General features: G+C 43.4%; 1 protein-coding gene across 4 annotated transcripts in view; it reads left to right on the top strand.

Moving 5' to 3' along the window:
- Positions 1-11,777, top strand: part of LOC131689299 (nuclear factor of activated T-cells 5) — a 67,388-nt gene extending 55,611 nt beyond the window's left edge. For 3 of the 4 annotated variants that reach the window (XM_058974306.1, XM_058974288.1, XM_058974315.1), the window contains one exon: positions 7,701-11,777. In XM_058974306.1, coding sequence (XP_058830289.1) covers positions 7,701-9,673 — 1,973 coding nt within the window. In that variant the 3' untranslated portion in view covers positions 9,674-11,777. The remainder of the gene's footprint in view (positions 1-7,700) is intronic. The other variant, XM_058974297.1, reaches the window with a different exon arrangement.
- The last annotated feature ends 2,419 nt before the right edge of the window (positions 11,778-14,196 follow it).

Raw genomic sequence — 14,196 nt, 5'->3', positions numbered from 1 at the left:
TCTCGACATGTATCGAACTGTTTCATCCTCATCTTTCTCACCCGATATCATCCCGTAGTTGTTGTTGTGTTTGTTTTTCAACGTTCGCGGGGCGGATTAGGTTCTATCGGCTATGTTTGTGTCCCGATGATGCCCAGAGGCTGTCGTCACAGTGCTCACGAGCAAATGTTTTTCCTTGTTTACGCGAGTAAACCCGTTGTATTTCACATTTGTTCCCTGGTGGATAGCGCTGGTTTTAGATTTGGGGGTACTGAGTGCAGATTTGACTACGTGTTGAAGTTGACTGCCATAGCTATGTTTTTTCTTGGCAATTTATGCGCAAGATTTTTTTGTAACATGACGTCAATAGAAATACTTGGAAAATGGTTTTTCGTGTATTTTCTGTCTCATTTATGGTTACATCGCAAGTACGGGGTGTCGTACCTCGATTTTGCCTACACCCATATACATGGGCATATTGTTCCTAATGCAGTTTCACTCAACCAACATGTTTTAGGGTGATATACCGCATGATATGAATATCCTAAAACACCCCGGACTCTCATGAATCGGTTAACAAGGGTCCGGATGTCATAATAGATTGCCTCCCTTATAGATCATCGAGCTAATGTTTTTAATGTCTTCGATCCTGGGGACTGAGTACCGAACCTCCCGGAACTCACCAATTAATGTCACGGTCATGTGATGTGTTAAAATTACCTATCGACAATTTTAGTACAATTTAAGAAGTGAAACTCTTACATTCCTGAAAACTATTCTGAGTTTCTAAGCGACTAGATGTACCGATCCGCGTAGCAATTGAAAGTTTGTGCCAATTGCAGCTAAGGAGTGCAAAAACATAATGAATCGGGTCGCAGCGGTGTCCTCTACGGACTCGCAGGGATTCCTTTCAAAATGGGCGAAACGTTCAGGCCGCACCTGGTTAGGAAATCCAAACAATTTTTTTTTCATCCGATCTTTCCGGTTCGATGTTTGATAATATTTGCTATTTTTGATTTGAAAAAATCAATGTGGCTGAATCGATTTGCTATTTTAGCATTCCCATTTCTATACTTAGTATCCGATTGTTGGCTTACCAGCTTTGGATTTCAAGAAGATCACGTAGTGGTGCTCTGATGCGGATCGGTAGCACACCGACTTGTGTGGAGATTTTTGTGGAACGTTGACAGTATTCAGTGAACCCATCATGAAAACTATTCTGAACCGCAACGCATTGTAATGCTTATCGCATGATTCAGGTGTTTAATGAGAATCTGAAAATATCAAATGTGTATTTTTCCTTCTTTAAGTCATGAGCTGTTCCTTTGAATTTAAAAAAAAACAGTAATTGCTTTATTTGTTCAGCTTCTGCTCAGCAAGAGCCCAAAGAAACGGTAGCCATATCAGAAAGGTGTTCAACCGAAGGTCACTAGAACACTAGACCGGATGAACATAATGCTTAACGCAGAGAAGCTCACGTTTATCCTGCGGAACTTCCAAGACTTCTCGGCTTGAGATAAATTTGCGATGCAATAAAAGGTTTTATTGTCTGGAGAATACTTCAGTTTGGTTTTTTCGAATATTTTCTGCATACTGAATTTTTATAACATATTTTTGCAAATTGACAGTCAAAGGACAGCTGCGCCAATTACGAAACGCTTGCTGTGGCCTGCGATCCGCTCGTTTGCCCAGATTGCTCAAGTATAGGGGCTACGAATTAGTTTAAATCCGACTGAGCGGAATGGTTTCATTTTGATTGTACTTTTTTCTGTAATTGAAATTGCAGCGATTTTTCTGGAGATTTTTACTAAGATTCTTTCTTTCTCATTTTCGCCATGTCACCTTTGAAGCAATTTGAATACGATCCGCCATCGTAGCTTGATCCTAACAGTAAAACTTCAAATCCCAGACCTTCCAGTTCAATCAGGAGTCCGTGTACTACCACGGACCACAGAAGGGGTGACAGCATTCCTTCTTGAGAGCAGCCTTTAGTGGGCCTCATAATTATAGTCTCGTCTCCCAACGATGCTGCCACAGTCCGGCAACACAACATTGCAGTGATTCATTTGGCAGTGAACCACTAATTTGATTGCTAATGCTATCTCAATATTGATGAACAGAGGTTCTGCGCAGTTCTTTATTTTGCAGCGCACTTTTAACCTTTTTGGCATCATTACGCAATGTCGCAGTTGATTTCCTGTCCATGATAGGCGTACTGTTTATTATTCATTGGTTACCTGTTGAGAGAATATAAGTTTCCTGGTAACTTCGTCTGGATCATTGGAGTCTTTGACATTGACCTTAAAACCCTCCAAAGACGCTCTTGGAGACCACATATACGACTGTAACAGTCCGTCATGAGCTTCATGAGTTGTTCTCTCGGTCCTTAGGTCAAAGCAGATATGTCTGTAATCCAATAAGAATGACTCTTCAGACATATGCTACTTACTGACAAAGCTTTTTGGTGAAAACAGCTTAAATATTCCACGCTCTCGTTAGTACCGTTTCGTTTCCGCATGCGTCGAGTCGTACCCCAAAAAGCGCGCTCATCGATGTTACTCTCGTAAACCCGTCGACGAGCCGGCGCCAGTAACCACATGTTTTTGATTTCATCAAACTCTGCATTCGCGTTTCTAATGTCGCATTCTACCGCTAGCTAGCGGGTGTCCAGTCATCTCGGAAGGCCTTATTTGTAGTGGCCTTCTCCGTGTATATTTTTAAGCACTCTACCATTTTTTAGGAGGCGACATCCTCAGCAAACATCTGGAGCCTTGGACAAGTTTAGCGAAGCTATAAAATAATGGCTATCACGGACGAGTAATGACCTTTCCAACTTCGCAAAGTATGGTTAGTACCCCGATCAGACCTAAAAGCATGTTGTCATTAGTCGAGACGCCCGTTCGGCAGTCAACCGTGCAGCATATTAAGGTGATTTGTACTTCTATCGAGTGCCCATAGCAGCTCATTCAGAGTGAAGTCGAAGTTATCAATATCGTCAGTGTCGAGTTGAGGGTTGGCGGATCTTTCGCTCTCTACCTGTTCACTGCCTACCACATCTCCGACGTAGTTGAACTTGTAGATATTTTCGCGACGAAGTCTACCCATGATCGTTGCTCGACTTCATTTTTAATGACTGCTTTCAGCTCTGGATACCTCCATAGATCAGCTTATCGGCGGAGCCAAAGCATGCCCCTCGCAAGAGGTGTAAGAGGCGTTAAAATAAGTTGACAAGGGAGCGTGCGGGTTCTTGATGGTAAGTGGAATAGCTCTACTTTTCTGCGGAAAAGTATCGTTTCAGTTGATCCATGCGTAGGTCGTACGTTGGACATGTCGAAAGCGCATGTGGGTTTTCCCAACAGTACCATAAATACCCTTCTGAGCGGCCTTTCTGCATATATGCGCACATTTGCCGTGTTGCAGCTTATAGCAAAATAGGTGGCTGTACGACCTAGCTTCTTGCTAATCATGACCCGAGGTACAAATTGACGAACGGGTAAACGAGCCCCTTCCATTCCAACGTAGCTCGGGTGAGCAAATCTGTCGAAAGTTACACAGAACGGGCCCGGTGAAGGTCAGAATTCTGATGATGGGTCTGATCAGAGCATAGAAAGATAAATTCCAAACGTTGACCACGCCGTCGATCTCTACATCGCGAGGCGGAATGTAAACGTGATACTCTATCGCAAAGATTGGCTGGATCTTCTCAATTTGCACTGTCTTTCGTGCAACATGCTGCACAATAGATTCTTCTGTGGACCGAAAGCACCAGCAAATCCACTTCGTTCGATGAGTTAGCTGTTCACAATATCAGTGAATTTGATAATTCCAATACTAGATAATTCTCTGACTGAAACAAAGAAAAGTTTGGAAATATTATGTCCCCCGAGAAGGCCTGTCAACTTCTCGTCTGACCTTAATTCATCGAGACCAGGAACTTTTCGCATTGGTTTTGCTACAGCGCTTTCAAAATATGTTCATTTCGGAGTTCCGGACCTACCAATGGACCCATCGACCCCTAATGTCTCCTACAAGAAATAAAAACGACTCACGTCAAAACAAGATCCATCATCGCCGGATTTGCCGTTACCATCTGCCGATAGGCTTTAACGGCAGCCTTCAATATGCTTCTCCATGCCTCTATTCAGCACCAAAGTCTGGCGGTGTTTGAGCCAGATAATGGGACGCAAATAGTGATAATAATATCTCAAGCCTAAACGCGATCCACTGTGGCTATAAATAGATAACGAGAGAGAGAGAGAGAGATGTGCCTGAGAAGGGGTCCAATGGTAGGTATTGAGCCTGTGGCGGTAATCACGATACTGTTGGGAATAAAAAGGTGACGCCACCGTTCCGGTTACCCGAGCAACTTATCATGGGCTCAAACACCATAAAATGGTCTAAGAAACCCATAAATACATCCGAATATGGGTTTTAAATGGCATCTTACGGACCATGGTGATGGTATTTTCATGGGTTGAATTCATGCCAAACACTATCAAATCACCATGCAATGGGGGTGAATTTGGACCATGATCATGGGGGCATTATGGGCTTTTCGTTTGCTCGGGCATTCTTTCCCTGTCTTTTCCATTGGACACGTTCCTAATTTTATAACTGATTTTGTCTTCTTTTAACTATGAGAAGTTTTTCTGAGCTTCATTTTTGAAATTCTTGTGTTTGTTCATTTTCGCAATTATGAATTTTTTGTCCATGACTTTGTAGCATAGTGCAGATTTTTTAGTTTTTTGTTAATGCAGCGCACTAGAACTGCGATCCACTAGACGTATGTTTTGTTATTAGTATCGCCATACATACAGCGTTTCAATAATTAAAATTATCACCATTATCCTTCTTTATATCATGAGCTGTTCATTCGAATTATAAACCCTTCGATCCAGACGATAGTTTAACTCTATCATTTCTGGATATCGCCAAGTTCTTCAAACGATAATCTATTGAATGTATTTTCAAATTTACATCATCGGTTGTTACACTGCTCTAGTACTTGAGGCGAAGCCAGTGGTTTTGCTGCATAACCGGGACACAAAAATCCGAAACGGTGCAAAACCGCTGAGTATTCGTCGGGCGCAGGAGGCCGCTGACCCGCCGTCGGAAGTGACGGCCCCTCGCAAGCAAACCTTTGATTCACTCGTTTGCCTGGATTACTCGAACATAGGGGCTAGGAATTAAATTAAGTCAGACGGAGCGATTTGATGCGATGCGGGGTACCTACATTAGACGTAAATGTCATTCATTATTTGTGGAGAAGATTGAACCAATTAATTTTGGACCTTAAGCAAGCACATAATTATGCGGAATGACCTTACTTTTTGCGCAGTCTAAAATTATGCATATTTTTTCTGTAGATATAAAATAGAAAATGACGTCCAGTTTGATCACTTCTCAAAATTATGCCAACTGACCACTATGCCAAATAACCGTTATGCCAAATGTACGTTATGCTAAATGACCTTAAGTCAAGTGACTTTATACCAAATGACCCAAACCCGTTCAACAGGATACACATGAAATGTTCTTTTCCATAGCAGGAAATTGATACTTAGTAGCATATTGGAACATCGCCAGGTAGCATCTGGGAGGATACAACTGATAATTCAAGAAGCCCCTTAACAGCTCGATATTGTACCAGGCTATCCATAATACCCAAATACTATTGCAATTTCTACCTGATTTGGACATTTTTCGATGTTTTGAATTCAGTACTCTTTTCGGGGATAACACCATCAATTACAACTTCCCGAACGGGTACGTTGATACGATAGTCTTACTCGAAACGCTTGCAGCAAGCAGTATCGCCTGCCTGCTTTGAACTTGCTATCACGACCCTTGCATTTATTTGAGCGAACCTTAGCTATTTTGGACGCAGCCGAGATGTGCTCCGTTAGTCCTCCGCATTTTCTCTTCTTCGACCGAACCTTTGTAGTTTCGGTCACGGTCGAATGATGTCAATAGCCCCTCGATTCGAAATAAAAACATTCGATAGACCAGATCGTGCTTCTGTTTTCAATCACCACATCCTCTTTAGTTATTTCTACTAACCACCATTAATTAGACCCGAGAGCTTTTCGTTTCATCTCATCCACTAACCTATCTATTAACAGAACCAATTTATGTCGCAATCATTTCAATTCCACCATTTTTCTCCTCTCCTTAGTTCTAGGTTGTGATCCACCATTCCGAAAAACTCGTTCTTCGCGGTTCGTAAAACTCGTCTCTAAATGGGAGTGATTGGTGTGCACCGGTTCTAAACCGGAATAATATTTAGATTCCATTAAAGTAAAACAACAAAAATCACGTGCTTAAATAGTTTACAATTTTCACCTATCATTCGCTGCTTCATTCGCCCACCGAATCCCTCCCAGAAGTACGAGAGAACAGAACCCGAAAAAACGAACATCAGCATCATCCGAGGACGGCCCGCCCTGCCAGACACACCCATCCGAAACCTACTTCGCTCTTGCCTATCACGACCATCTGCTGGCCGTTCCAGTCGCTCTTCAAGGGTACTGATAAACAATGTCATTGATTTCTTAAATCAGCATTTTTTCCACACAGTTTCTTTTGTTGTTATTGAAAAAAAATCTGGTTCTCGTTCTGTGTAGCTTGTAAAGTGAGCTCTCACTCCTCGGTAGCGAATCCCTCTCACCATTACCCTTAATTTCATCTCGTGCAACGAAACCTATCCACAATCCGGATCCAGTCGAACTTCTTCTTGTCGCTAGTTAGGTTCCATAGAGTATCCTGCAGAGCTGAGCTTACACGCACAGATGCCGTCATCACGCTCCTTATCTGTTTCTATTTTGTTACGTGCTCACCATCTGCGACCATCGCCTCCACAGTATCTCCCTCTTTCTCTCAGCATCAACGAATAACAACAACAATCATCGAGCAGCTGACAGCAGAAATCAACAACAGGCAACGCCTACTTCTGGACGACATCAGTAATCATTCGTTTCCAAACTTTTCAGATTTCTAGGGTATCATCGAATGTTACCACCGCCAGCCAGCAGAGACTGACAGACGGACCTGTAAACCTGTTTTGTACCTGCGTAGAGAAGTGAAAAATTTCCTGATCCAAAAATCACCCAGCCGGAGTCGTGTGAAAATTCAATTCCATGACAAAGATGCACTCGGCACATGACGAACGACTGGCGGCTGATGTCATTGTGTGTCCATGTTTGTCGGTGTGTGAATTTGTGGCCGTTTTTCACCTCGGATGTTTGTCCATTTGACCAATGTTTAAAATTGATTGTAATAGTTCTTTACTTGTCGGTTTTCAACCTAATCGGATTCAATAATAAAATATTTGTTTTAGTATATTGTTGGTATGTTCGAGGATTGAGAATGTGATGAAGAATGTACGCGAATTACACCAGCTTAAAATTGTTTCTTGTCAATTCTAGAATGCGTGAAAATGGATCAGGAAATTTATCACAACAAAAAAAATCAGAACCACCGACAAGACACAACCGCAACGTTCCAGCTCGATTTCTCCTGATTAGTCTTTAAGCTCTTCCGGTTATTCTAGCGATTACAGCCTGCTAGTTTTTAAGTTCCGCGCCGTTTTAGTTTATGATTCTGTAGAGTTAAGAAAACACCCGCTGGTGCATCACTTGTCAACCCGGAGTAACCGTGCTTTTCCCCGTTCTCGTTCTCTCTTTCCACGACTTTTCGATTTCTTTTTTTTTCTGTCCCCTCAGATACCTTGACGCAGAACGATGGCGGTGCCGGTGGCCAGAAGCAGCAGCCCTCGCTGTTCCAGTGGGGATCCCAGCTAAGTGCGGCGCAGGATGAATTGGACACAGGAATGATGCCTCCGCCGGTGAATGTGTTGCTCATGGGAGGTAACGGTCGAAGGCCATCGCTGCTGGGTGATCAGTTGAGCATGTCGTCGCCACCGAATTTCAAGGCGGAACTGATTGATGAAAATAGTCGTAGTCCGCATAATGAGGATTCACTTGAACGTTTCCCGGATTCAACCGATAATTCCATCGATAATAGTCATATTCTGTACCGAAGGAGAAGCGTTCGGCAGCCCAGTATGGATCTGATGGAGGATAGCTCTAGTATGTCGATGTTGATCAATGAGAACAGTGCAATGGATGTAGGGGCGATGTCAGGATCGATGGTTGGTTTCCGGACGGGACTGTCTACGCTGATGGAAACGAATGAGATCAGTAATTCGGCTACATCGCCGTTGGCTTCCGAGCTGAAGGTGATGGATTTGTGCATAAAGCAAGAACAGCAGCAACTGTCTGCGACGGCTAGAAATCAGATCGAACACATGATCGCCACCAGTAGTGGTTTGGGTGGTTTAAACGAGGTAAATCAGATTAAGGCCCAACTCAATGTGGAAGGCATGTTGAATGCTGCCGTGCAGCAAGGTTCCCTGGAGAAGCAAGCTCTCGAATCCACGATTGCGTCTATGGTTGGCGGGCAACAGCAGTCCGGTATGTTGGAAATGAATTCTTTGACTGGAAACGGTGGTAGCGCCCTCTCACCAGCAATGCTTCATGGCGATATTTCAAATGCAACCAGTGGCCATTCACCCCTATCCCAGGACGTTATGCTGAACTCGCAGAGTACGTTAACCGTTCCTTCGCCGGGAAATATGGTACTGTCGCCAGCATCTACGACCTCAAGTGATGTGAGTTCTCATCCGCATTCTTCTATCTCCCCGGAAATAATCTTGAATCCAACGGTGTCACCCTCGTCGATGATATGTTCACCTTCGAACGCAACGGTTGCCGCTACGGCAGCAGCAGCCGTCGCTGCGGCGGCTGCCGTTTCCGAAGGAGCCGGTCTACTAACGAATCAAGTGTTTAACAATATGGCAGCCGTAGCCGCTAATATGATCGAACAGCAGCCGAAAGAAACCACTCAAGCAGTGCAGGAAATCATTCTGAACGCTGCCGCCGAAATTCTCACATCCCAGGAACCCTCCGTCACAACCCAATCCACGATCAACGCTCTGATCTCGATGAACGCCCAGGAAATGATGACTACCTCATGCCAGCCACAGTCCCAAGCCATTATGTCCCAACAAAACCTTCTACCTCAGTGCCAACCCTCCACGATGGCTTCGAACGTTCTGACGAGTGCGTTACAACAGCAGCAACAAATGGTTCAAACTTTGATCAACGAAAGCATCCAGCATCAGCATCACCAGCAACAACAGCAGCAGGCAGCCGAATCTCTCATGCTAAACCTAGCAGCAGCGTCCCATCAGCAGAATCTACATACATCACCCGTGCCGGAGCAGATGGAGATTGGAAACCCGATCATGCAATCGTCCGGTTCCTCCAGTCAACCACCACAGCAACCGATGGACACGACGGCACCACTGTCCACTGTCTCGACGACAACATTGTCCCAACAACAACAGCAGCAGCAGCTTCAGCAGCACCAACAGCAAACCTCGCCCCAGCAGCAGCAGCACCTCTCAGCACCAGTTTCGACTGATCCAGTCCAGATGACGGTCGGTGAACAGCATCATCGACAGCAGCAGCAGCAAGCGCAACAACAGCAACAACAACAGCAGCAACATGCCGCAGCAGTAGCAGCAGCCAATATACCTCAGGAGTTGACCATCATGTCGGACAACGATCTCATCAGCTATATCAACCCGAGTGCATTTGATGCAGGTATGTATAGCTTTTACTCTTCCAGTTGACCCGAAGAGGGAGGATAGTTTTTCACGCTCTTCCTGAGGGGAAGCTACTATAGCGTCAAAATTGTGGGTGGGTCACAAGCGCACTTTGGGTTTAGTCTAGTCACACGTTCCGATTTAGCGTTGTTCGATTTTCACGGCATGATTTTAGGATATGTTTAGGAGCTTCGTTTTTGTTTTTGACGTTTCTTCCATTCCAATCAAAGCAGTCTCTGGATGGTTCTGCAGATCTGAAAAAAGATTTAAAAATTTTATTTTTTCATAAATAAGTTTAGAAAGTTCTAGTAGTGCGTCGAATTATTTGTGATTTGTGTTGAATTATTTTATTGCGTGACTGACCAGACGACACACTGACAGACGTAGGGGCAGTGTTGCCACATTTACACGTGTAATTTTTTCGTCTATACTTTTCCCAGCTGAAAATGTACATGTGGCAACACTGCACAGAAGGGAGACTGACTTCTACAGACTCGCGTTAACCGTTTAGCTAGGAATCATGCAAGCGGAAATCAAACCTATCTCTAACTTATGCTGTAACTTCTTTGTTATTCTCTTTCCACCCCTTTTTTCACAACAGTTTAATACGCGGTAATTTTAGACGTAATACAGTTCAGCCCCCGCCTTCTAGACAAACAAAAGTATGCAAAACCGTGCGGCCCTTAATCCGAAACAAAGCCAGTTGGACAACGCCCGCCTAGTTGTTACAATCGCTCCTCGTGTGCGCCTTTCCGCCTTTTTTCGACGAAACTATAAAGCATGGAGTGATCTCGAAAGATATAAAACACTATCCAATTTCCAAAATTTACCGGAAAAACCAAACGCACGCACGCACACAAAGACAAATGCACGGAAAAAAATCATTTTAAGCTAATGTTTCGTTATTGTACGATTGTACTGTACTGTTATTGTAGTATCGTTTAGGATTTTTTTTACATTCAAAGAATGTGAGCAGTTTCGCTCGTGTGTATCTATTTATCGAATCGAGAGATTGTCAGTGCTTTGTCCTTCTCCCTTCAACGCAGAATGCCAGTTGTGTCCCGCTCTAAACTAAGCATAAATATTCATTCGAAGATCATTTTTTAGCTTACTCTCAGTGTGTCTTTTCGCATTTCGCATTCATACTACAAACAATCGAAAAATCAAAAATAAAATCGCACTACTCTCAAGGGGAGCGTGTGCAGCAAAGAATTCAGGCTAACAGCCAGTCGCATAACCTAAGCCTGTTGCGCGGCGCGGAGTTCCGGTGTCCGTTCAGGGCACAGTAGCAAAGTGCTGGATTTATACAGTTTATACGAAGTCGATTCAAAGTTACAAAATTTTAGCCTTATGACAGTGTCTAAACGAAAGAAAAAAAAAAACCAGAAGAAATTTTAAACTTATGAATGTTTACAAAAGAAAAATTTTACTAGGTGATTTTTCCCTTTATTATATCAGACAAGACGAGTCACACACACAGCAGAGCGTTCGATGCTGAGCCGAACAAAAAGAAGGGACAAACAATTATTAGTACACTATTAATAACCCACACCACAGACTGCCATACAGAGTTTTAGGGAAAATAAAAACATATACAAATAAGCAACGAATATGAATGTTCTTAAAGCTACAATTACAACGTAAATACAGCAAGGTTAAAGTTCAGATCAACTCGCGTGTCTGCATGTTTTGCTAGCTGGGTTGGCTTCCGAGCCAACATCGAAACGGATCTTTTCTTTTTACGTGCAAATTAATAAGAATGATATTACAGAACAATATTTTTTTTAAAGATTTCCTTTTTTCATTGATAAATTTGATTTAGTGAAAAGAAAAACATAAATATGCACACCCAGTTCACGTTTAAGTTTAGTGACGAACCGATTGCGAACAAGGAGTTAAGGCACAGGAAAAGCAGAAGCTAGGGACGAGTTAGAGGAAATTAATGGACGATGGTGGCTCCTATCTTTTCAACTGTTTTCAACACGTTAAAGAAGCCACAGTTCAATGAAACACACACCGATTGGGAAATTTAAATCTTTATAGTAATCGTTTTTTGCTATTGGAATATTTCTATATTGATGTACCTCAAGAGATTGGAGAACTAATAAATTCTATCTGTTTTGTGTTAATAGTGGTTGCTGTTTTATAAAGTCGCCAACGGTGCGATGATTCGCCATATTGTATTGTGAAATATCCTTTGCACCGGAAAAAAACTGACCCTCCGAGCCGTTTCATAGACTTGATGTCTTTTGGCGCTATGTTGATGGAGCAAATTCAAAGGTAGGCAAAAAAAGAATAGGAATAAACAGCAATGGGAAAATTTTCATTAGCTGTTAAAGTTGTTACAGGATAGGACATAATACCAATAAACAGATTTTTAAAACGTGTTTCTTTATAGGATTTTGTGAATCTTCCGAACTCCGAAGAATATTGGGCCTTCTCCCGAGTCCCGACTCGAAAGCAGACATCTAGTATATATTAACATAGACTTATGTCGAAGCAGGATATTTACCGCAGGTACAGTTTCAAGACGTTTTTTTCATATTTATTTTCCGTAGACCTCTGTCCGCACGGAGTATCTATCATCGACGCCAGAGGGTTGACTACTATGTAGACCCTAGATATACGTTCATTAAAATGCAGACCGGAACCAGCGGATTTTCATCACAAGGAAGACGTGAGTACAGATTTTTTCACCTCAGAAAATCTCAACGACCTCGGCTGGGATGTAACCCAGACCCACTGGGATGAGAAGCGATCAGCCGCCAGCGCCCCCAAAAATAATAGAAATAGAATTAAAAAAGAACAACGTTTTGATAGCTTTTTCGTCGATATACCTAATGTGAAAAGCGAGACAATGTGACGGTAATGGGAGTGTACGATCATTGCCAACCTTCAAACGTCGATTCTGCCAATTGTTGCAGAAAGTCGGTGTCCCCGAAAGGTAGTACTAGTCGTCAAATAAGTCTTAGAATTCAGTATCCTGCTAGAAGAAAGAAGATAAAAGTTGAAATGATAATTATGGCGACACTTTCAAATTTTCGTAACTTTTGTCATACTTTACCAAAATTACCCCAACTTCTCTTTAGTGTGTTTTGTTAACTTTCGCTAAGTTGTACAGTTGTCAATGAGATTCAGGCTGAGATCAAATAAAATCAACGAACCGTTGTGGAAAGAGCACTAAAGTGGAAATCCAGTTCTAGTAATGAATGACAGTTTCTAAAATGAAAGAAGCTAGATACAAACCGGGAACAACGCGAAAAAACTCGATATAGCACTGATAGCTCATGTCAAGCAAAATTCGAACATTTGGTCGCGGGATTTGGCCAAAAAACTTACTGTTTCGCTAATTTTCGTCCATGGCGGCAAAAAACGATCCGGATTGAAAACGTACAAGGTGCTGAATCTCCCAAATCGGGACGCACACTAGCAGACTGTTGCCAAAACGCGCATCCTTAAACTATATGACACTGCTAACGAAATACGGGTTCGGCGTCATTGATGGTGCGATTGTCAAAGCCATCCGATGGGCACTACTGCGGCACACACCATCTAGCGAACTCCAGGCCAATTCACTTCAACGACACCATCGTACCCTTTCGGAAAGAACCAGTCATTCTCAGAGTCACAACCGACAGGAAACTCACGCTGATACCACACTTCCGACGAATCAAGAAAGACTGCGAAAGCAGAAACTGGCTAGTCCGCATTATCTGCTTCCCCAAAAACAACAGTAGACGGCTCAACGGCTCTCAACATCGGACGATCCATAATAAATAGCAAAATTTTCCACGGGATCGATCTCACGTGCCGAAACTTAGATGGGCTCTCCACCATCCTCGGGCCACTATACCACTAGCGTTGCGATTAGTCTCCGGACTACTACCAAGCACCCCTGCCGAAGCAGTCTGTGTCGAGGCTGGAGTACTACCTCCTCACCCTCGCAGCCACCTGAAATTCAACAAAACCCTCCCAACCATCGCCCGACTACATCGCATAAGACCACGACCCTGAACCTAACATTGACGATAGCCTCATCCGTACAATAATGGCCGGAGACCCCCCGAGCAGTATCATACCAATATGTAGTCAACTCACTAAACGGGTATACTAACAACACATTGACGGTTCCAATGCGGACGACGGTTTCGGAGCGGCTATCAGCGGACTGGAGAACGGGCTCTCCTTTCGCCTACCACCCTCTTGCTCAATCTTCACAATAGAAGCTGTAGGTAATGGCTAAAAGAGACGCAAATGAACCAACCATAATTTTAAACGACTCCTTGTCAATCCTACGGCACATCGCATCAAGAACTTCAACCCACCCATTCGAGTCCCACCGAGACCCACTGATCACACGATGCTGGATCCCTGACCACAGCGGCGTCAGAGGGAATATAGATGCCAACCGACTAGCCCTACACAGTAGACATACCCGAGCCCGACTGCCAGAAGAAATACCATCAATCAACATACAAAGAACTCAACATGAACCTGCGGAACGGATTCACTAACCACTGGCGGAGATACCGAAATCACACACAGAGGGT

Source organism: Topomyia yanbarensis, chromosome 1 (assembly GCF_030247195.1).
Source record: "Topomyia yanbarensis strain Yona2022 chromosome 1, ASM3024719v1, whole genome shotgun sequence".
Taxonomy (NCBI): Eukaryota; Metazoa; Arthropoda; class Insecta; order Diptera; family Culicidae; genus Topomyia; species Topomyia yanbarensis.
Note: the sequence above shows the minus strand (reverse complement) of the source record. Positions and strands in the feature narration are given on the sequence as shown.